At 44.0% G+C, this 19,244-nt stretch overlaps 1 protein-coding gene across 2 annotated transcripts in view; it reads left to right on the forward strand.

The window, feature by feature from the left end:
* The window catches only part of LOC146789718 (tetratricopeptide repeat protein 21B-like), a 468,517-nt gene that overhangs the window by 125,443 nt on the left and 323,830 nt on the right, over window positions 1–19,244 (forward strand). For both annotated transcript variants that reach the window (XM_085630126.1, XM_085630127.1), the window contains exons 5-6: window positions 9,482–9,682; window positions 9,833–9,962. In XM_085630126.1, the coding sequence (XP_085486252.1) occupies window positions 9,482–9,682; window positions 9,833–9,962 (331 nt within the window). The remainder of the gene's footprint in view (window positions 1–9,481; window positions 9,683–9,832; window positions 9,963–19,244) is intronic.

A 19,244-nucleotide genomic window follows, 5' to 3' on the forward strand; every position in this document is an offset into this window, starting at 1 on the left:
ACATGGATTTAAGTTTGCTGCAGGCAATATTTCTTTTAGTATAAGGGAAATCCACAGTTAAAATAGGGTCCATAAAACCGGCCCTCCTATAGCCACTAAACCGGCCTACACGCCGACCTTCCAGACCAGCCCATCAGGCGCACCCTGATTGCCCTGTAGGCCAATCTGGCCCTGTCCCTTTTGTATAATGGAACGGTGATCTTCAGCGTCAGCAGCATCAAAGTTCTTTTCCGCATACAGAAAGATGTCTGTAAAATGTTTCATAAAAGAATTATACCGGAAGGCAACACAAGGGGTTCCTTGTGCAATCTTTCTTATTTATAGCTACCCGTCTGGGGCGTTCTTGTACTACTGGCCGTGTTTGTCATTATTTTTGGGACCATTCAATATAGCGCTATTTTGGAGTCACCCTTTTTATCCCTAGACCCTACACAGTCGACTAGGAAGACAGACCACATCAAATGTCAAGAGGGCACAGAAAAACCTACTCAAAGGGAGTATCCAGGCAATAGGTGTTGCCTCTGTCATTTTGCTTCTGCAATTCAGAGTAGAAATAATCTAGAAAATCATAATGAAATTCTGTACTTGAAAGATTACTGTTTCTTGGCACATTTGACATGACAGAGTGGTTTGACATTCCATAAACTTTGTAAGATCATCTTAGCTCAAAGTTAAATTATTTTTTTTTTTTTTTAAAGTGGAATGGCTGGTGGTGACCAGGCTACACAGACTCTATGATGGCAGTGTCTCTCAAATCTGTATGTGCCTTCAGCCTTTCTACTTCCTCGACTGCCCTAGCATTGAGTTTGGGGCTCTGCGCTCCTCACTTTTTAGGTCTCGCTGAGTCAGTGCGCATGAGCTGCTCGGAGAGACTTTAGTAGGTGAGTTTTCAAAGTGCTGCTGGCTGGCGACAAGCTTGCGTTCATGCGAGCATGCATGTTGTGTTCATGCGCGAACCGCCAGCCTTCAGTACCATCTGTCTTTCCTCTTGCTTGTTAATACATTCTTGCGGGCTAAAACAAACAAAGCTCAGCGATGAAAAAAGTGTACACCGGACGACTCAATATGCGGGCTGTCATTTTTTAAAACCTTTTTATTAACTTTTATATTTATCTCGTTGCCAGATGCAGCTTTAACGCTCATCGTTGTGGTCTATATTTAATACGGACCTGAGGGTTTTTCAGGCCTACTAACCATTGTTCTGTAATTTAACACTTTGTAACAAGTTGGTGATTATATATTATTTTTTTAAAAGCAATAATTATAATTTACAAAAACGTTTGAGACAGTAAGAATCATAAACTGTTATTTTGAAGCTCGTGCATTTCTAGTGCGGCACTCGCTAGTTCCGAAATGTTCTGATTCAAGAGAAAACATAGTTTATAAACAATAGCTGTCTGTTGTTTCAGGTGACAGAAGAGTAGACGTGACTGCTACATCTTCAGAAGACAATGCCCTACCCGGACTTCCCAGTTCTACTTAGACGTGATTGGAATTGCTAATAAATGTCATGCACTAGGATACTTTGTGTAGGGTTTCTGCCCTTACTTGCTCTGAAAGAAAATTAGACCCGTTCTTCGTGTAGGCTGTACTTTGGTACTGTTCATTTACCTTGACAAACCTGCCTTCCAAACGTGCTCTAGCCTGTTTAACTCTTTTTGATTAATGGATGAGCGATAGCTAGAAATCGATGCACATTTAGTTTACTTTTTACATCGTGCACATTCAGCGTAACATACTGTATGAATACTGCACATTTCCTATTGGAAAAGTTAGCACAATTGTTAAAGTTCATATTTTAAGTTATGCATATCTCGGGGAAACATATTTAAGCAACTTAAGCAAGTAGTAATCATGAACAAGCATTGGCATAGCCAATTCGTATCGCTTTTTGGACCTTATAAGTATTTAGTTATGCAGTACAATATCCTTGGTGCAACAACAACCGTTGCATGGCTAAACACTTATAAGGTCCCAAAGGGGAGACCTATTGGCTATGCCAATGCTTGTTGCTCGAGTCGCTTGTGCAGCAGCAGAGAGCCAGGGGGCCTTGGTTCCTGTGGGTCTATGCATATCCTGAGATGTGACTGCCCCTTTCCTGATGTTCAGGGGAAGACAGTGACAACCTTTTACCACAGATGCAGAGTGTGATCCCTACTCCTTTGAGAGGAAAGCATGGAAGAGCTGCAGCAGGCACTTTGGTTCAGCTGCTGGGTGGCGAAGGGAAACTCTGGGCTGTGGGAGGGAAGGTTGTGGTAGACTCAAGAGACACGCTCCTTCTCGCCCTTCCCCTTGAGGACTAATGGTACAAGGCTGTTGGTGTGTTCAGGGAAGGAGGTGACTACTACTGAGACTCAGTGAATTGATATGTGCAGTACAGGTGTCACACTTGCTTCAAGCGCATAGACTGCTGCCTTTTCACAGCTCCCTTTCTATTTTGATCAGAGAGGCTTTCCGACATCCGGTGGCTCCCAGTGATTTCTTGAATGGCTGCAAAGCAGCAACAGGGACGACATAGAGACTTTGTATATATGAATAAAATGCAATGGTGAAGCCAGTCTGGACCCAGGGACACAACGGGAATACAAGTAAGAGACTTAGTCCCTGTGGAGCAGTTTTTCCAGCTATGGACATCCTCCCGCCTGAAGACAGACAAAGATCTCTCCACCCTGACAAGGGCTGAGAGGATTTTGATAGCTTTACAATGAAAGCCCATGACAAGCTGCATGCCATGGAGCTAAGGCTTGCTGCCTATTAGACTAAGATGTACTCTCTCGAATTGTGCATTACAGAAGTTAAACAATGTTGCCAATTGGGATGGAAGCGTAGAAAGGATGGGGAAAAAACAATACACCAATTAAAAAGAAAGTTGAAGAAGGCCTACACATTTTTATTGTGTATTGATCTAAATTATCTGCCTCAAACACCAAGTGGACCACTCGAAATCCTACATATGGCCATCTGGATCCTAGGGTGGTATACAAGGATGTAACCTTGTTGGTGACACAAACTATTCCTTGGTCAAGAATTTCTTTCTGAGGCCAGTATTACTCACTGGGCATGGGTAAAGCAACACAACTTAAAAAAGCTCGACAAGAAACCTAGCCCCCAATACCTTCACTCGTGATCCTCTTGACCTGTTGTCCAAAAATTATCGAGAACAGGCTCTCGTCTGTTATTTCCTTTTCTCACTGTTACAGTCCACCTCCCTCTCTTGGTGTAGGTATCACCCAAGGGACCATCTGCCGCCTGAAGATTTCTGTGACCGATTTCCTTTCAATAGAATGCAATTTTTCCCTACATCTATAACTGCAGTGTTGGTTTTGATCCATACAGCTCTGGCTACACAAGTGGGTAAGAATTACATAGTTTCTATTTATAGCTCTATGGTGATAGCTTGTTCTTTATTGCCCAATAATGAAAGTCACCCACTAGCTTCCCCCCCCTCCCCTTTTTTACAATGGAAGACTAAAATGGGGACGATTAGTAAGCTGAAATTCTGGTACCTTTTTCGTACAACAAATCCTATATCGCAATATTTGGGGCAGTTGGGCCTACAAAAACCAACTCTCAGCTGATTAAGTGTTTGCCATCTTGAATTATTATATTACACTTTGCACTGCCATTTTATTGCTATTAAGTAGGTGAAAACCGTATTAAGTATAGGATTGGGACTTGGGCTGTGGAAGGTTTTGTATTATAAATTACAATATTGCATTTTTGCACTGTTATTTTAAAACTATTTTATATGTGAAGTATTACGCATAATTATCTTTTACTCTTCGTCCTGGTCCTGTTTGGCCCCACTTGAGGTTTGAGATGTTTTATTGGCATTGTTTAGTTGTGTTTTGCACTGTCACCTTTTGCTTGAAATTGCCTGCAGCTGTATTAATTGAAGAGGGGATTTTTCAATTCATTGTGTTGTGTAAGTGCATACAAAAAGTATGCTGTATGAGGCTGTATCTTTTTCAAGTAAAATCAATAATAGAATCATGGTTGTCGATTCACCAAAATCCCTGGGGTAGCGGAAGTGACATTAAATACCCGTTGACCTAAATGATGTCACTGGAAATGACATCATATGACCTTTGTCTCTGAATCATCCCACGAAGTGATGTCACACTACCCTAATCCTGATGACATTTCAATAATTAACATTGCTGAAGTTATGTAATAATTCCACAATTAATATTCTATATTCTTTTAGGGGAGAACAGAGGGGTGGGGGTATCTCTCCCCTGAGAAAAGTTTGAAAAATATGTGCTTTACCAGTGGATTTTAATGCACAATTGTCACATAAATTTGCGAAACAGCCGTAGGCTCTGTAAAGGTACTCACTAAATATTCAAGTCCTTTCATGGTGTGCATAGCTAATGAAACCTAACAGTCCCCATGAGTTCACCCAATTATGTTTTTAAAATATCCTATGGGTGCCCACTTACGTCAAAAATTACTTCCATTGCTAGGACCAGCCTTTTTTATGGCGGACCATTTTGCCCAAACATCACATACAATATGCCAGTGCCAGAATCTTCCTAATAATGCTTCTCTTACACTATGGATGTGCCTTATGTCAAAGGTTATGTCTAATATGTTGTTGACCACATTTTACCATGGATGCCCCCATGACATTGCCACAGTTTTCCCATGTGTCAAGAAGTTCCTCCAATTTGCCATCCGCAATTTGCCACACGGTCTACCTATGCAGTGGATTCATCCAGTAGGCCAGCCCTGCCTTTTTTTCATAGGTGCCCGATGCCAAAAATTGCCTTCTGTGTGCCGGCACTAGCATTTTGCTGTGGGTATCCCATATCCAGGTATTGACTCTGTATCCAAGTGCCAACATTTTGCCAAGGGTGCTTCCATATGCCAAGAAGCATGCCCGGTCCAACATTGGATTTGCAAGCATAACACCGTTTCACTTACATGCACTTACACTTATTCTCTCACTAGCACTCAATTGCACTCTTTCATTTTCACCTAGTCTATTGCACTCACTCTCACTTTGAATCATTCATTCACACTCACTCTTAATCTGACTTATGCTTTCGCTCTCATTTTGATACCCACCCACGATCTCACATACATGCTCACACATACACGCTCTCACACAAACTCACTCACCCACATGCATGCACACAACATACATTTAAAGCCATTTTATTTTTCTTATCTAAGATGCCATTGAAGGTCCAGATCTTCTTGCTCCACTTTATTACACTAATAGTGAATAATAAACGATTATTCAATATTAAAGTTTAGAGCCTGACTCTGATAATGCGAGTCACCCTTTTGTTCTTGGCACTCATTTTGCCACCTCTGAGGCTAGGGGTCGCATTGGCAGTGCCAAGCACAGCAAAGGGCAAGCTAGGGGTCGCAACTGCGACCCCTAAATGTCCATGAATAGAAAGCAACAATTGTCCTGTGGTACTCCCTTTTCACAGAACCTCTCATATATTTTGAAGGTACACAAATTAATTCAATACTTAATCTCTTATCAAATAATACCCAAAAAAGAGTAGAGGTGATTTTTCTTTGTTTCCACCATTACTTAATTTGCTTTGTAGGAACACGGTTCAATATCTACAGAATAATAGTGGTGGAAGCAACGCAGTGCTCAAACAATATATATATACATATAGACAAAAACATACAAAAGGAACACTGTACAAAGCGCAGGGTTGCAAGATAATTCAAAGCAATTATAAACAAGGATTGCATTTGTGTGTTTACAATATCTCCTCGCAATATCAAATGCTAAACAACCAAGGGAGGAGGTGTAGACATTTTGACCCATGTTGTGTCTCAACAGGGCCTTTATCATCTGACTGATGCACCTATTGTGTAAAAGAAATTTGACTCAGTCCATGTACAATTGTTGTACAGCATCCAACACAAATTAACCAACAAATGAATGTACACAACACTCAGTGTGAGCACTGAGTCACTCCAATAGTCGCCATCAGAATATTCAAAACTCTGCAATAGAGGCAAGATTTCAAATTAACATTGTCTGTGAACTTTCCCATGCACAATCTATCTTACCTTAATGTGCACACCCTAATTGGCACACTAGTAATGTTTGCCTGACCAATTCAAGGCAGACAGCCCATTACGACTTAGTGATTCGTACCTCACATCAACATGCACTAATTTCCCTATCATACTACAATCGTGCTATTCGGAATCATCAAAAAACACAATAGTTAGCCGTTGTTTGTTTTTGTCATTCTCCTAGACAACCAAGGCAAGCTTCCCTTTATTGGCCTTGCAATTGCTGTCTCCCATTAGCATGCTCCAATTACCCAACCATTTCAAATCTGTACTTTAGCAAATCATTGATATCGAAATGATTGTCCAGCGTTTGTTGATGCACCAGTCAACCACCGGGTGCCACTTAGTCACCCCTGCAGACCAGTGATTTCCAAACTTAATGCACTCAAGTAGTGCCAATCAAGGATACTGCGTGCACAACACCCTTATGCAGACTTTAAATTGTTATAAATGGTTGGTGTTGCATATAATCCGAACTTGCATAGAGGTTGGGGTTCCGATTACCCATGCGGGTTGCCACCAAAATGTACCCACTCATCTAAATTCACCTGTAAAAATAGGCAAGAATGTGCAAGACCATAACATCAATCAGTCCTGATGTCACAATGATCAAGAATCCTAAATCATAGCCCATGGCACAGAGACGAAAACACTACACACTCTGGGCCTGATTACGACTTTGGCGGTGTGAGAGCAGGGCCGCCACACTGCTGCCCTTCACCCACATCGCCAAAGCCATGTGGGCACCGCCTGCCGGATTATGAGTTTTCTCGTGTCTGGCTGGCGTTTCTTTGGTAGTCCCACAGTGGTGTCTCTGAAAAAGAGCACCAAAATGGGAGCGTCAAAGGCAGTTCCTGTACGGCATGGATTCTGCAGTCCATGCTGTGCAGGAACTAGGGGACCAAAGGGGACCCTAAAGGGCCCACTGTTGCCTCGGGCCATGGGGTGCATGCAGGGGGACATGTTGTGCCCCTCTGTGTGCATGCACCCTAGGAACTAGGGTGCATGCACACAGAGGGGCACAACGTGTCCCCCTGCATGCACCCCATGGCAACAGTGGGCCCTATAGGGTCCCCTTTGTTTCCTCTCTGCCACACTTTTCATGGCAGGCTCACCGCCATGAAAACCGTGCCAGAGAGGAAGCTGCTAAATATGCTTGGCGGTGCCGCAGTGACACCACCAAGCATATTGCGGCCTCAAGACCACCGCAACACCGGCGGTCCCATGGCTGTCTGAGCACACAACTTGTAAAATGGCAGTTGGTCCGCTGGTGTGGTGGTGCCCGCACCACAACCGTAGCTACACCACACCACCAAGAACCCAATGGGTTTCGGCGCCTTGCACTCCTTGGTCACAGGTTGATTTACCATGTGTTGATACAAAGAAATAGAAAACACGTGTGCATAAAAATAAATGACGGGTTACAGGCTATCATGAGCATAGTCTAGAGTGATAGCGGCGGCCATCTTAGAACATAGTAAGTCATAATGGGCATAATTGAACATACTCCTTAATGGACTGCTGAGGTACATCCATCAATCAATCAGTATAAACTGTGTTCAGTCTTTGAATTAAAAACCATAAAAGTAAAGCGAGCCATCACACACTACAAAATCGTCCACAATATCCATTTAAAAATACATAGAATAAATACACAGTTAAAAAGGTTCTACAAAGACATAGAAGATGGCGACCGTCCTTCACACCAAAGGGGTTTAGTCGCACTGTTTCTCCATAAAAGGAAATGTAAAATGATTGTAAATCGCAATGTGGAGGAGTGGCCGAATTGATACGGGCTCCTCACCCGTCCGCGCACCGTAGCTGTTGGGTCCCAACCTGGAGGACCAAGGTTTTGGGATGGATATATATACACATATATACATACATACTCCAATTAGATTCAAATGTACCATCAGGGTTGAACATCACAGAAGATCTTCATACATGTTTAAGTTAAAAACCAATTAAAGGAATACCATAGTTGTATAGAATCTGTAAACAATATTAATCAGTGAGCATACAAAATTCCGTCAGGATAGATGTACAGGTATTTAATTGTATATATATCAATTGTATGGATTTTAACAATATATTTTTTATATATTTATGTATTTATGTATTTATAGATTTGATGGTATGCAATGGCGTTTGACTGTTTATTTGTGTACCTACCTGTTGGAATCTGCACAGGGCACTTTAACATCCCCAGGAAGACCGCCCACTCCTGATTATCTATATATACATATATAGTATAGATATTTTAGAGATTTTAGAGGCTTTTGAATGTCTACATTTGAACCCTATTTTATTGTGTAACCATACTCTAAATCTAAATTAGATCTGATAAATTGCAAATTATGTCAACACATACTGAGATTGAAATTGTTGCAAATATGTCTGATCAAACCAACGAGATTTTAGATATCATGTATTTTTGCACTCATGCCCAAAACTCTCATTGCACTTAGCACTTGGCACTTTGTCTATTTATATTTATTTATATTTTGCACTTTAAGCACGGTTTTTTGCACAGCATACATTTTGCACAACACAATACGAAAAAATCACATTGGTCGATGAGGTTTTACTTGTATAGGGATTTAACCCGATATACAGGTTTGTGGCAAGCAACATGAGGTATTTTACCTTAAACTTACCATAATAGATAAAACAGAACAAATAATAATGTATCACCAATTGCGATATATATTTTTTAACAAACGTCAAAATGTGAAACATTTTAAATGTTTATACATTGTTTTAAACGATAAACAAAGACGTTTGTCTTCTATGTTCATGACCAGGTGACTGTTCGTAATAGTTGTGACCTTTGGTATTTAAGATACGATTGGTAGCGACCACGTCATGTGATCAAGGCTCTACGCAGCTGAAACGCGTTATGGCGACCGTGGAATAAAGATTTTCTAAGCACCAGTTTGGGTCCGTGTCCGTTACTTTGGAGAAAGCAAACAAAGAATCTTCAACGGTTACAACGTGATATATACACATATATATATTCAAAGGCTCCCCGTTGTGTCCCTCTGGTTCTTTTTCTCTCGCGGGAGAGGAATCTTTGGTGAGATATATATATATATATATATATATATATATATATATATATATATATATATATATATATATATATATATATATATATATATATATATATTTATATTTTTACTTTTTATTTTTCTTGGAAATATTTTTTTATTCATCTGTTGCCATATTGAAGTGTGTGTGTATATGTATTTGTATGTATAATATTAATCGTATATTGTAACAACTCTGTTGCCTTTGATTCGACGATCCTATCACATGACATTAAAGAAACAGTCCACATTACATGAGGTAAAATATAACGCTTTCCTGTGTTCAGTTTAGCACCTCACAATTTGGTTCACTGAGGTTTCTTTTTTAACATTTTTAGGATCTGTCTTACATTGAGGCTGTACTAGCCACGAAAAAAGAGAAGGATGAGAAAGTTGTCATTGCTCTTCTCAAAGATGCTGTCGAACTTCATTTTGCATCCCTTCGTGGAATTCCTCTGAGTGTGGAGTACTTTGAAAAGCTTAACCCCAGCTTCCTCGTTGACGTTGTGAAAGAATACCTGGTCTTCTGCCCCAAACAGGTGGGAAATATTTTAAAATTCTTATTTTTCCCTGAGGTTAAATTAAGAAGTATCTGCCACTGTATCATTTTTGTTTGAGAATTGAGCAATATTCTTTATCAGTTCACACGTGTAGTTCAAAAGCTGATTTTATATATATATTTTTGGCAGCCCAAGTCTCCTGACCAACCTGTGTCTCCACTGCTGAAACAGGCGATTGCTATCTTAAATCCAGTGGTGACTGTAGCTCCTGCTATGATGGAACCTCTATTTTTCATGGCAGAAGCCAAATATATGTCAGGTAGGTACATTTAAAGATCTTTTTTAGTGTCTCCCTGTAAGCACATTATAACATAAATTAGTAAGACATGATAGTTATTGTGATTTTGCCTAGCGTCCTCCTAAGGCCAAAGAGTTGGATGTCTAAGTAGTTTTGCATTGTGGGATCCTCGCCATGATTTAAGATCCTAATACTTTTCTCAGGTCAATAGCAGCAAAGCCTCACTCGGCATCCGGTGCTCAGTAGAAACCATTTCAGTGGTCTCTGCGTAACCTTAAGTGGATATTTGGAAACACTCCTCATTTCACCCATACAAAAAATAGTCTTCAGTTCCCTAAAAAAAACTCTGCCCTATTGAATATTTTCCTTTTTACCTCTGTTTCTAGAAGGGTGGAACTTTTTGATGGATGCTTTGCTGTTCTGTACTATTTGCTTTGGAACCAACCCCCCTGTCCCTTTATACTTCTTTCTACCCTACTGTTTTCCTGGAAGATTATTAAGACTGATCTCTTCATGAAGTTCTCTTTTGTCTCTAAACTCCTCTGCTTTTTGTTGTGCCAGGTTTAAACTTGAATTGGTTTGCACTGTGAGCAGTATAAGTTCCAACAATATTTAAAATTAATTAATTAAAAAGGCTGAACAATCTCTTTCCTTGAGGACAGCTGGTAAAGAACCATTAAAAATATTAGGAAGGGCTTACTGGGCTGAGGCTGTGGATTGAAATAGGTTTGGGATACCTGAACTGCTATTGTGTTTGCTTGTTCATTTATATTTTCATGAAGTAATATATTATATAAACAAGCATTTCATCAAGCTTTATCCGGTTTTTCAATTAAAACCATAAAAGTCATACAAACATCAATAAAAACTTCACAGTACAAAATCGTGATCCAGTACATCCAATGTCATCTATTAACAGAATAAGAAGCATTAATCCTGATGGCAAGGTTAGTCAGCGCTTGACCTAAGCGTAATGGCGGCCCTTAAAAAACTAAGTGTGTACAAAACGGTGTTGTTTGAAAGAAGTTGTAAAAAGATAAAAGCAGGTATCAACCTTTTAAAACAAGCCTTTTTTTAAAAATGGGAATAATAAAATACTTTCTGGGAACTTCCTAAAAACTGCAAAACATTTAAAAAGTGCATCATGTCCTGAGGATACTGGCTGTCGCAGCCACAGGGCATGAGGCACAGCCCTCTATGAACACCACATGGTTGGGCCATGAGATAGTGAAAAAGATCAAGCTGAAATCTAGTCAGTAGGAAGTGATCGTGGATGCTTCTGAGCCCTAAGAGTTATGGTTCAATAGTTTGTATGGTTTTTAGTGCGATATGCCTACGCACGCTGGGCTTGCACAGCTGTTTCCTCTCTGTCACAACAGCGCCATCTAAGAAAACACTCTTTAGCCCAGGTAAAGTCCCTCTTGCATATGCCTTTGGGGTTATTGAATAGATCTGCCCTTCCTAGCCTACAGAGGCCTACTCCTACATACTGGAGCCATCGGATGAGAGTGACATGGTCAAGGGAAAGACAGTCCTTTAAAATGTCCTTGCTAAGAGCATTTTCTTGCTTGGCCAAAATCTCAAACCACAATGCTAGTGGGCGGAAAGCCAATTTGTCTGAGAAAAAAGCCATCCCCAGCTCTTTGTGCGCAGCATAGGACGGGATGCTTTGCGGTACTGAGAGAACCAGTCTTCGGAAAATATTTGCTTCAATTCGCAAAGCCTCCAACCCAGTGTGACCCCATATCACTCTCTCATAACTGGCCTTTGCAATACATTTCGCTCTGTAAATCTTCAAAAGGGCCCCTATTGGTTTCCCCCCACTCTGGAAGCAAAGTTAAAAACTGCTGCGGTCGCTCTGACCAGGTCCCCTTTCTTGCGAGTTATCAAATGGCCCCAACTCAGTGCATCGTCAAACACTACTCCCAGGTAAGAAAATAATTTTGTCTTGGGGATTGACTAGTTTCCTATCTTAAAGGTAGACTGCTTGGCTATACGAGGTCCCACCTGCATAACAAATAATTTGATATGATTAACCATCAGGTCCAGGTTCTCCATAAAATAAACAGAGTTTAACAGGAGTTGTAAACTCCTGGCTGTCCTCGCCATGAGGACCGCATTATGTGCATATAAGAGGACCGGCAGGCTGCGCTTACCCACCTGGGGGCAATTGGCTTTTGCATCCAAAAGGACCTTCTCCAGGGAGTTAATGTACAGATTAAAGAAGAAGGGGGCCAGTATGCATCTCCTGATATCAAAATTGTGGGTCACCTCATGATCTTTTGGATAACAGACAGCCGCTTTTGAATCTCTCTGAAGATCCCTTAGAAACAAAACGATAATGCCAATAGAGGACATCAACAGCCAAAGCTTAGATCTATTTACACAACGAACGCTGAGAACAGATCTATAAAGGCTAGGTGGATAGAGCCGGTGCGAGCCACAGTGTGCTTATTCAAAACCATGTACAGGTTTAAACATTGTTCAACTGTGGAACAACCTGGGCGTAAACCATATTGTACCTCGGCTAAAATGTTGTTTTCATCTGCCCATGATATAAGTCTGTCCAGTACCATATGACTCGCCTCGTTCACCACAGAATCCAAATGGGAGATGGGCCTGTAGCAAAGAGTGCTATCCCGATCACCCTTTTAAAGACATGGACAATGGTCGATAAGGCCCAGGAGTCCGGGCGGCTGGCCTGGACCGATGAATTGATGACAGCTGTAAGTACAGGCACCCAGTTTTCCACAAGCGCGATGTAGGGGTCTGGGGGGGGGGTGGGGGGATCCTATCGGACCCGGGGCTTTATTTTTAGACCGTCCCATGATGCCGGCCGTTACCTCTTGTGCTGTGAAAACAACCTCTGATTTGCCTTCCACCCTTTCCTGCCCTTCTGTTAAAGTATCAGACTGGAAGATACCCTCAAAATGGGATACCGAATCATCCTCTGGGATATGGGTATCCAGTAGGTTGCCGCTGTCTTCTGCTAGAAAGGGACTATTGATGATGCCCCAGAACTTTGAACTATTGCTTAAGGTGCTATCCTCCTCTAGATCTGACCAGGCTTCCTACTTCAGGACAGATTTGCGTTTTGCTGCGGCAGCCTCGTAGGCTCTCCGGAGGCTTTTAACAGCTACCTGGTCTCGAGGCGTCACTCCCAAGACCTGTTTCAGTTTCCTAGATGCATGGGAGCACTCAGTCAATTCATCTCAGTCCTAGCTGCGTAAAACACCCACCTGGTCCCCGTAATAACTTACCTATAGCACTGGACATGCTTCCAAATGCATCCATGATGTCCGACGGAGTGGCCTTGCTATCTAGACAGGTGGCAAATTCTCAGTTGGACTGAGTTAAGAGGCTCTTGGAGCTGCTCTGGGACGATTTGCCCCACTTTAGTCTCTTTCCCCCTTCCACTGCTTTTAAAGGAACTCCTGAAGCCTTCTTAATGTGTTTATTTACTCAAGGCCATCCTGTTGAAACACAAACAGGATTGTGGTCACGGTGTACACATGCCTTAACTGAGAATTCCGTAATCAAGAAATTAAAAGGTGTAGGAACAAAGATGAAGTCGATGATTGTCTCACACCCTCTCCAGATAAAAGTGGGAGCAATATCAGTTATTCCCAGAGGCAGCTTGTTCATGGCAATGTTAGATCGAATTCATGCAAGATAGCATTAAGTGCGGTGCCCTGAGGGGTGTGTTCCATATGCAAAGCAGCATTTCGCGCTCAGCCCTTGGCTTTCACCCCCCCCCATGCAGGGGGCAGCTGGTACGAATTAGGTTTTATAGCCTTCCAGATGGAAACTGTTCTCTACAGCCCATCTTTTCTGGCGGCAGATCACGTCAATGCGTTTAACAAGGAGTAACCATTCAGGATCCTCTATCTTACTCGCAAACCATGCGATGTTACAGGAGATAAACTTACACTCTTCAAACTCATTAAGTCCCTGGTCCAAGGGTCGTACCTTCCCCTGAGGTGGAGGTGCGTCAGGGTGCTGTGAGCCAACACACTGTCAATTACAACCTTCCAGTGAGCTAAGGGGAGTGAACCCGTTTGCTAAGCTTACTCCTGTTGTCACCTCAAAATGACTCCTGTAGCCCACATCTTGAAGCCGCCCCTGTGGATACCCGGGGTGGTGACTTCTGGACGTATAAAAGTAGCCCAGCGGGAGTGCTACAATTGCCGAGTTCCAACACCTGTAGTTAGTTTGTGCGAATGTGCTTAAAATGTGGTTTGCTGTAAAAGTTATTAAAATTAATGATAACACAGCCCCCCGCCCAGGCTCTCTTGGCACTGCCCACCAAAGTCGTCCTGCACACCATAATGATTTGGCTTACCATCCTCTGCCCTGGGGCAATGTTCGAATTCAGCCAGTGCACCACCTTATTCTTCAGTTGAACAAAATCTTCCATGGTCCCTGGATCAAGACTGGGCACGTTGGCTAAGATCACGACAAGCGGGGTAGACTCTGGTAGAAGGAACACAGGTTAGGGGGAGGGTTGTTGAATTGCTCTTGGAACGTGCCTCCCTGCCATTCATCAGAAAAGCTGTTGACTCCTCCCACTTTGGGACCCTGGGCTTGATGAGACTGAAGAAACTCTGGATTACAGAGACCCTCCCCCCTACAATTGACTTGTTGGGCGTAAAGTTCATTACTGTTTACGGGTGGTAGGATCATATCAGGGCGGGCTTTAGCCACAACGTGACTTGACCGCTGCCTGACAGTCCATGCTCTAATGCCAAGCCCCGTTCCATTACCACCGGAACTATTGTCCGTGGGCCTTGGAGAAGGGGGCTTATAAGAGGTGGAGTGCTGTCCCTTCGCAGTGAAGCAGTCAGTATGGATAAGTTGTTTCCAACGTGGATAATCGAAGTAGGATAGTGTCTAATTTGGTATCCAGTGCTGACGACTGGGCTATTTTTAACTTGTCGAACAAGATAGTATCTGTGTTGGGACCTGCTTGGGGCACTGCTGTTTAACTGTGGGCCATTACTCTTTCTACGTTTAGCAAGGCCCCCCCATTGAAGGGAATTTCCTCTTTGCACCCCCTACTCTCTTCCCCACTCCAGTGCTCACACCAGTACGTACCCTAGGTACTGTTAACTGGGCACTATCCTGCGAGGAGGCGATTGGCGTGGAAAGACAGATGACCCCAGCCCGATCTTGTCATGTCCATCAGCCCAACACGTAGTGCCTATGCCAGTACTGGAGATCCTTCTTGTGAGGGTGGGGAAAAACCCTTATGGGGGGTGGGAAATGGGTGAACGGGACAATCGCCTGGTGGCCAATTCGATCTTCTTACCCAGGACCCCAACGGCTCGCTGCGGTAAAGTGTCCATGGTGCTCACCATATTCAATGGATCTTTAGATGTGGGTTCTGCCGCCCCCCTGGTTTTTCCCATTGTGGAGATGCTTAAATCCAGGAGTACCCTACCGGACCCAACAGGCACCAACAGCGGACAGATTATCTTAATGAAGGGAATAGGAGTATTACAGTCCACAAGCGAAGCGGACAATGGAAGTCAGAGTCCTGTTGGCAAACCGCGTTGGAAATTGTCAGAAAGGTGTCTCCCAACTGTGGGAGATGAGCAGCACCTTTACGATGTCCAGCGTGGGTCAGCTGAGGGCATACTCCTGCTCCCCCTCCTTGTAGCGAAGCAGACACTGGAAGTCCGAGTCCTGTCCGCAAACAGCGTTGGAAATTGTCAGAAAGGCGTCCCATTTATAAATGCAGAGGATGTGGCCTTACGGCTAGAGCAGTCGACCTCTATGCTGGGGGACAGGGTTAGTCTCGGCAGGGACGCTCAACATCCTGTGATTCTGGGAAAATCACTCGATCTCCCCGTGCCTAACAAAAAATGAATGTGTCCTTGTGTAATGCAACAGGTGCTAATGTAAAGCGCTCTAATACCTTCGGGTCAAGTTAGTGCTATATATAACTTTGGGGAAAAAAACTGGGCAATGGTGAAGCTATTTATACCTGGTTTTGGAGAGGATGCCTAAGCATGTACACTAACCTACTGTAAAAGTAGGGTCCGTTTCTTATGGTTACCCCCACTTTTTGCTTAATATTATACTGTTTTTGACTAGTCTGACTGGAAAACTGCTAATCAGGACCCCAGTCTATCTGCTTTCTCCCTAGACTTTTATGTTAGGTACTAGGGTACACTCCAAATTGGATACTAGGGTACCCTTGTCAGTCCCTAGTATATGGTACCCATGTACCCAGGGCATCGGTACCCCTGTGGCCTCTCATGGGCTGAAGCATGTATTATGCCACCCATGAGAGACCATGTGAAATGGAAGTACAGGCCTGCCATTGCAGCCTGTGTAAGTTGGTACATTCACCACTTACTTAAGATGTAGGCTTACGATATCTAAGGGTCACTAAACCTATAAGTCACCCCTATAGCAGGCCTTGACAATTCTGAAGGCAGGGTGCTTGGTTCCAAGTGAGAGGGTGCCACTGCATGAGCAGGACAATCCTGCAGGCTACGGAGTCCATTCTTCTGGGTTTTTAGTGCTGCAGCCATTTACGACATATAGAGTGGCATTACGCCACCGCGTGATGACCTACTCTAAAACGGCTGAAAGTAACCCTATCGGTAACCGGTGTGGGAGATGTGATTCCACCGAATCATACCCCAGACCGGTAACCGGTGTGGGAGGTATGATTCCACCCCTCAAACGAGCTTTGTGAGGTCCCTGGTTTTCCCGGTCCCAGCCTTTTAGTGCCCGGCAGCCCAAAAGGGTTGCTGCAGACCAGAGACCCATTTCTGCCATCCTGCTACTGAACCAAGCTCGAGCAGAGGAAGGCAGAACAATAGGCATCCTGTCACAGGGAGGTGTGACCACCTCCCAGACAGGATTTAGTGTATTAGGCCTGGGTGGGTGTGCTTGCCAGCGACCAAATGTCTGCATGAGGGGCACATTTGGTTTCCCTGTGCATAGTCCAGTTCAAACCAGTCCTGGTAACCGTTGGCTCCTGCTCTGGCGCAAAACTGGACAAAGGACGTGGGAGTAACCTCCCACTGTCCAGACCCTCCCTTGGAAGGGTCCCCTGAATCTGTCCAACCCTCTCCAGTGGGTACAAAAGGGCTTACCTGGCTGTCGGACCCTAGATTCGATGTGGACAAGATTCTGAACCAGAAACCATTGAACTCGACCGTCTGGACACTCTGGACTGCGTTTGGGCCCGACTTCATCCCCCACTCCGTCCAAAGCATTGTCTGTGCACCATACAGGCTCCATGCAGGACCTGTGGAGCATCAAGGACAACTTAAGGTATCTCCCTTGGACTATAGGAGTCACTCCCCTGCAACCGCGGGCACCACATCACGATTGACCGGTCTGCTGCTCCAGAGCTCCTTCGGACTCTGAAGGCACCAGCAACACAGGAGGTGGGTTTCCAAGTCCCTCGAGGTCCGAGCTGCCTCCTTACTGACTTTGAGGTCAGAATTCCGTGTGAGGGCTGCAATACCCATACCCATGTGCACCGCTTACTTTTGCAAATACATATGCTTTTTGGCGTCCCCAAAACAAGTGCACTCGGCTCAGGGTAGCCCCAACCTCTGGCACCATTTCTCACAAAGAACTCCGGCCTCCTCGCACGGAGTGCTCTGTGGGCTGCTGCTTTGTGAAACTGCTAGAGGTCCCCTTGCGACTCCTGTGTCTTCGGCCTGTTGTGGGTCCTCTTGAGGGTTAACACTGCTCTTCTTGGGCTTCCTTGGTTGCTCCAGGCTTGCCCTGACCCCCGTGTTTGGTGAGTCTCCTGGACCTTGCTTGTCCGAATCGTAACCTTTCTTGACCTTCGTGGGTTGCCGCTGCCAAGGCTTGTTGGTGCTCCCAACGGACACCGACCCTACAGCACTCAACATCCTAAGTGCGACAGCTCATATACAGCTCTTGGTCGTCCTTGACATCTCCTGGTCCCGGCGGCTGCATAGTCGAGAACCCCCTCAACACACTTGAAGCACCTGACATCGGTGGGCAGTCGTCTACTGAGTCCCTGGTCACTTCTGAGTGACCCAGACTCTGTCCCCTCTGCTTTCAGGTACGCTTCATCAAGAATCCACCTTTGGATTCCAACAAACACTTTTCTTCTTCCCAGCAGTGGCTCTTCTTTGGAGTCCTCCATAGAGATCGACGGTGGTTTCTGACGCGACGGTCCTTGCAACCAGCTCCCCTGGGAAAGGTAACTCTGGTACTACGGTATCCACAGGTGGGGTGGCTCTCCAACCTCCTAACTTCCACAGGGTTTCTTCGAAGTCCACTTAGAAGGGTCCTTAAACTTTAAAACTGCAACCACGACTCTCCGATAGAATTTTATGGTGCATGCGGTCGTGTTCCCACTCTGCACACGTCCTCCATGGGGTCCCTACTTACTCACCTTGGGTGGTTCCTTGGGGTCCCAGAGATTCTACATCCTCTGGACACGGTCTTGACTCGAGTCGTGGTTCTTATACCACTATTTTAGTATATGATTTGGTCTCCCCCCTGGAGCCCACTGTGTATTAGTGCTATTTACTATTGTTTCTGTGCTACAGTATTGTGTGCTTTGTGAGTATCTTCTTGTGGAAGATACTGTGTCGTACTTTTAGTGTTATATTAATAAATACATCATTCTTATAACTACTGAGTGGTTCTCTTTTCATTTAATCAATACTAAAATGTTGTATTCTGGCAAAACAAGCTGCTTAACATTCTTTCAAGGATAAGCCGGAAGGCTGCTCTCCACAGCTACCACTTGGATAGCTTTCTGAGGTTATCTTTGGCCTCTTAAATCAACATAAGGGTTATTTGGACTGGTACAGGGTGCCCACTTTAATTAGTGGACTTCATATACCAGGCCAACTTCTCCCACCTTACCTGTTACATATGTTCACTTTTACTAGATTTTCTTGGAGCCTGTATGACGTTTAATACATTCAAATTGATTTACATATGCCCTTGGCACCACTTTTCAATATGGGCCCACAGTATACCACAGATTCCCACTGTTGGGCAATGGGAAACATGATGCCATAGATTACCACCATTGTGCCAGGCCCACCATGTTGCCAGAAATTACCACCAATGTCCCTGGGCCAGCGTGTGCCTGGATTGACCACTATTGTGCCAGGGCCAGATTGTTCCTACAGGTTATGGCCTTTGAGTCAGAGCCCATATGTTACCAGAGATTACCACCATTGTGCCAGGGCCACTGTGTTGCCAGACGTTACTACCATTGTACTAGAGTGAGCATGTGGCCAGGTCTTACCTTCATTGTGCCATGGTCAACAGAATGCCATGGATTGC

The sequence above is a fragment of the Triturus cristatus genome, chromosome 10 (genome assembly GCF_964204655.1).
Source record: "Triturus cristatus chromosome 10, aTriCri1.1, whole genome shotgun sequence".
Classification (NCBI taxonomy): domain Eukaryota; kingdom Metazoa; phylum Chordata; class Amphibia; order Caudata; family Salamandridae; genus Triturus; species Triturus cristatus.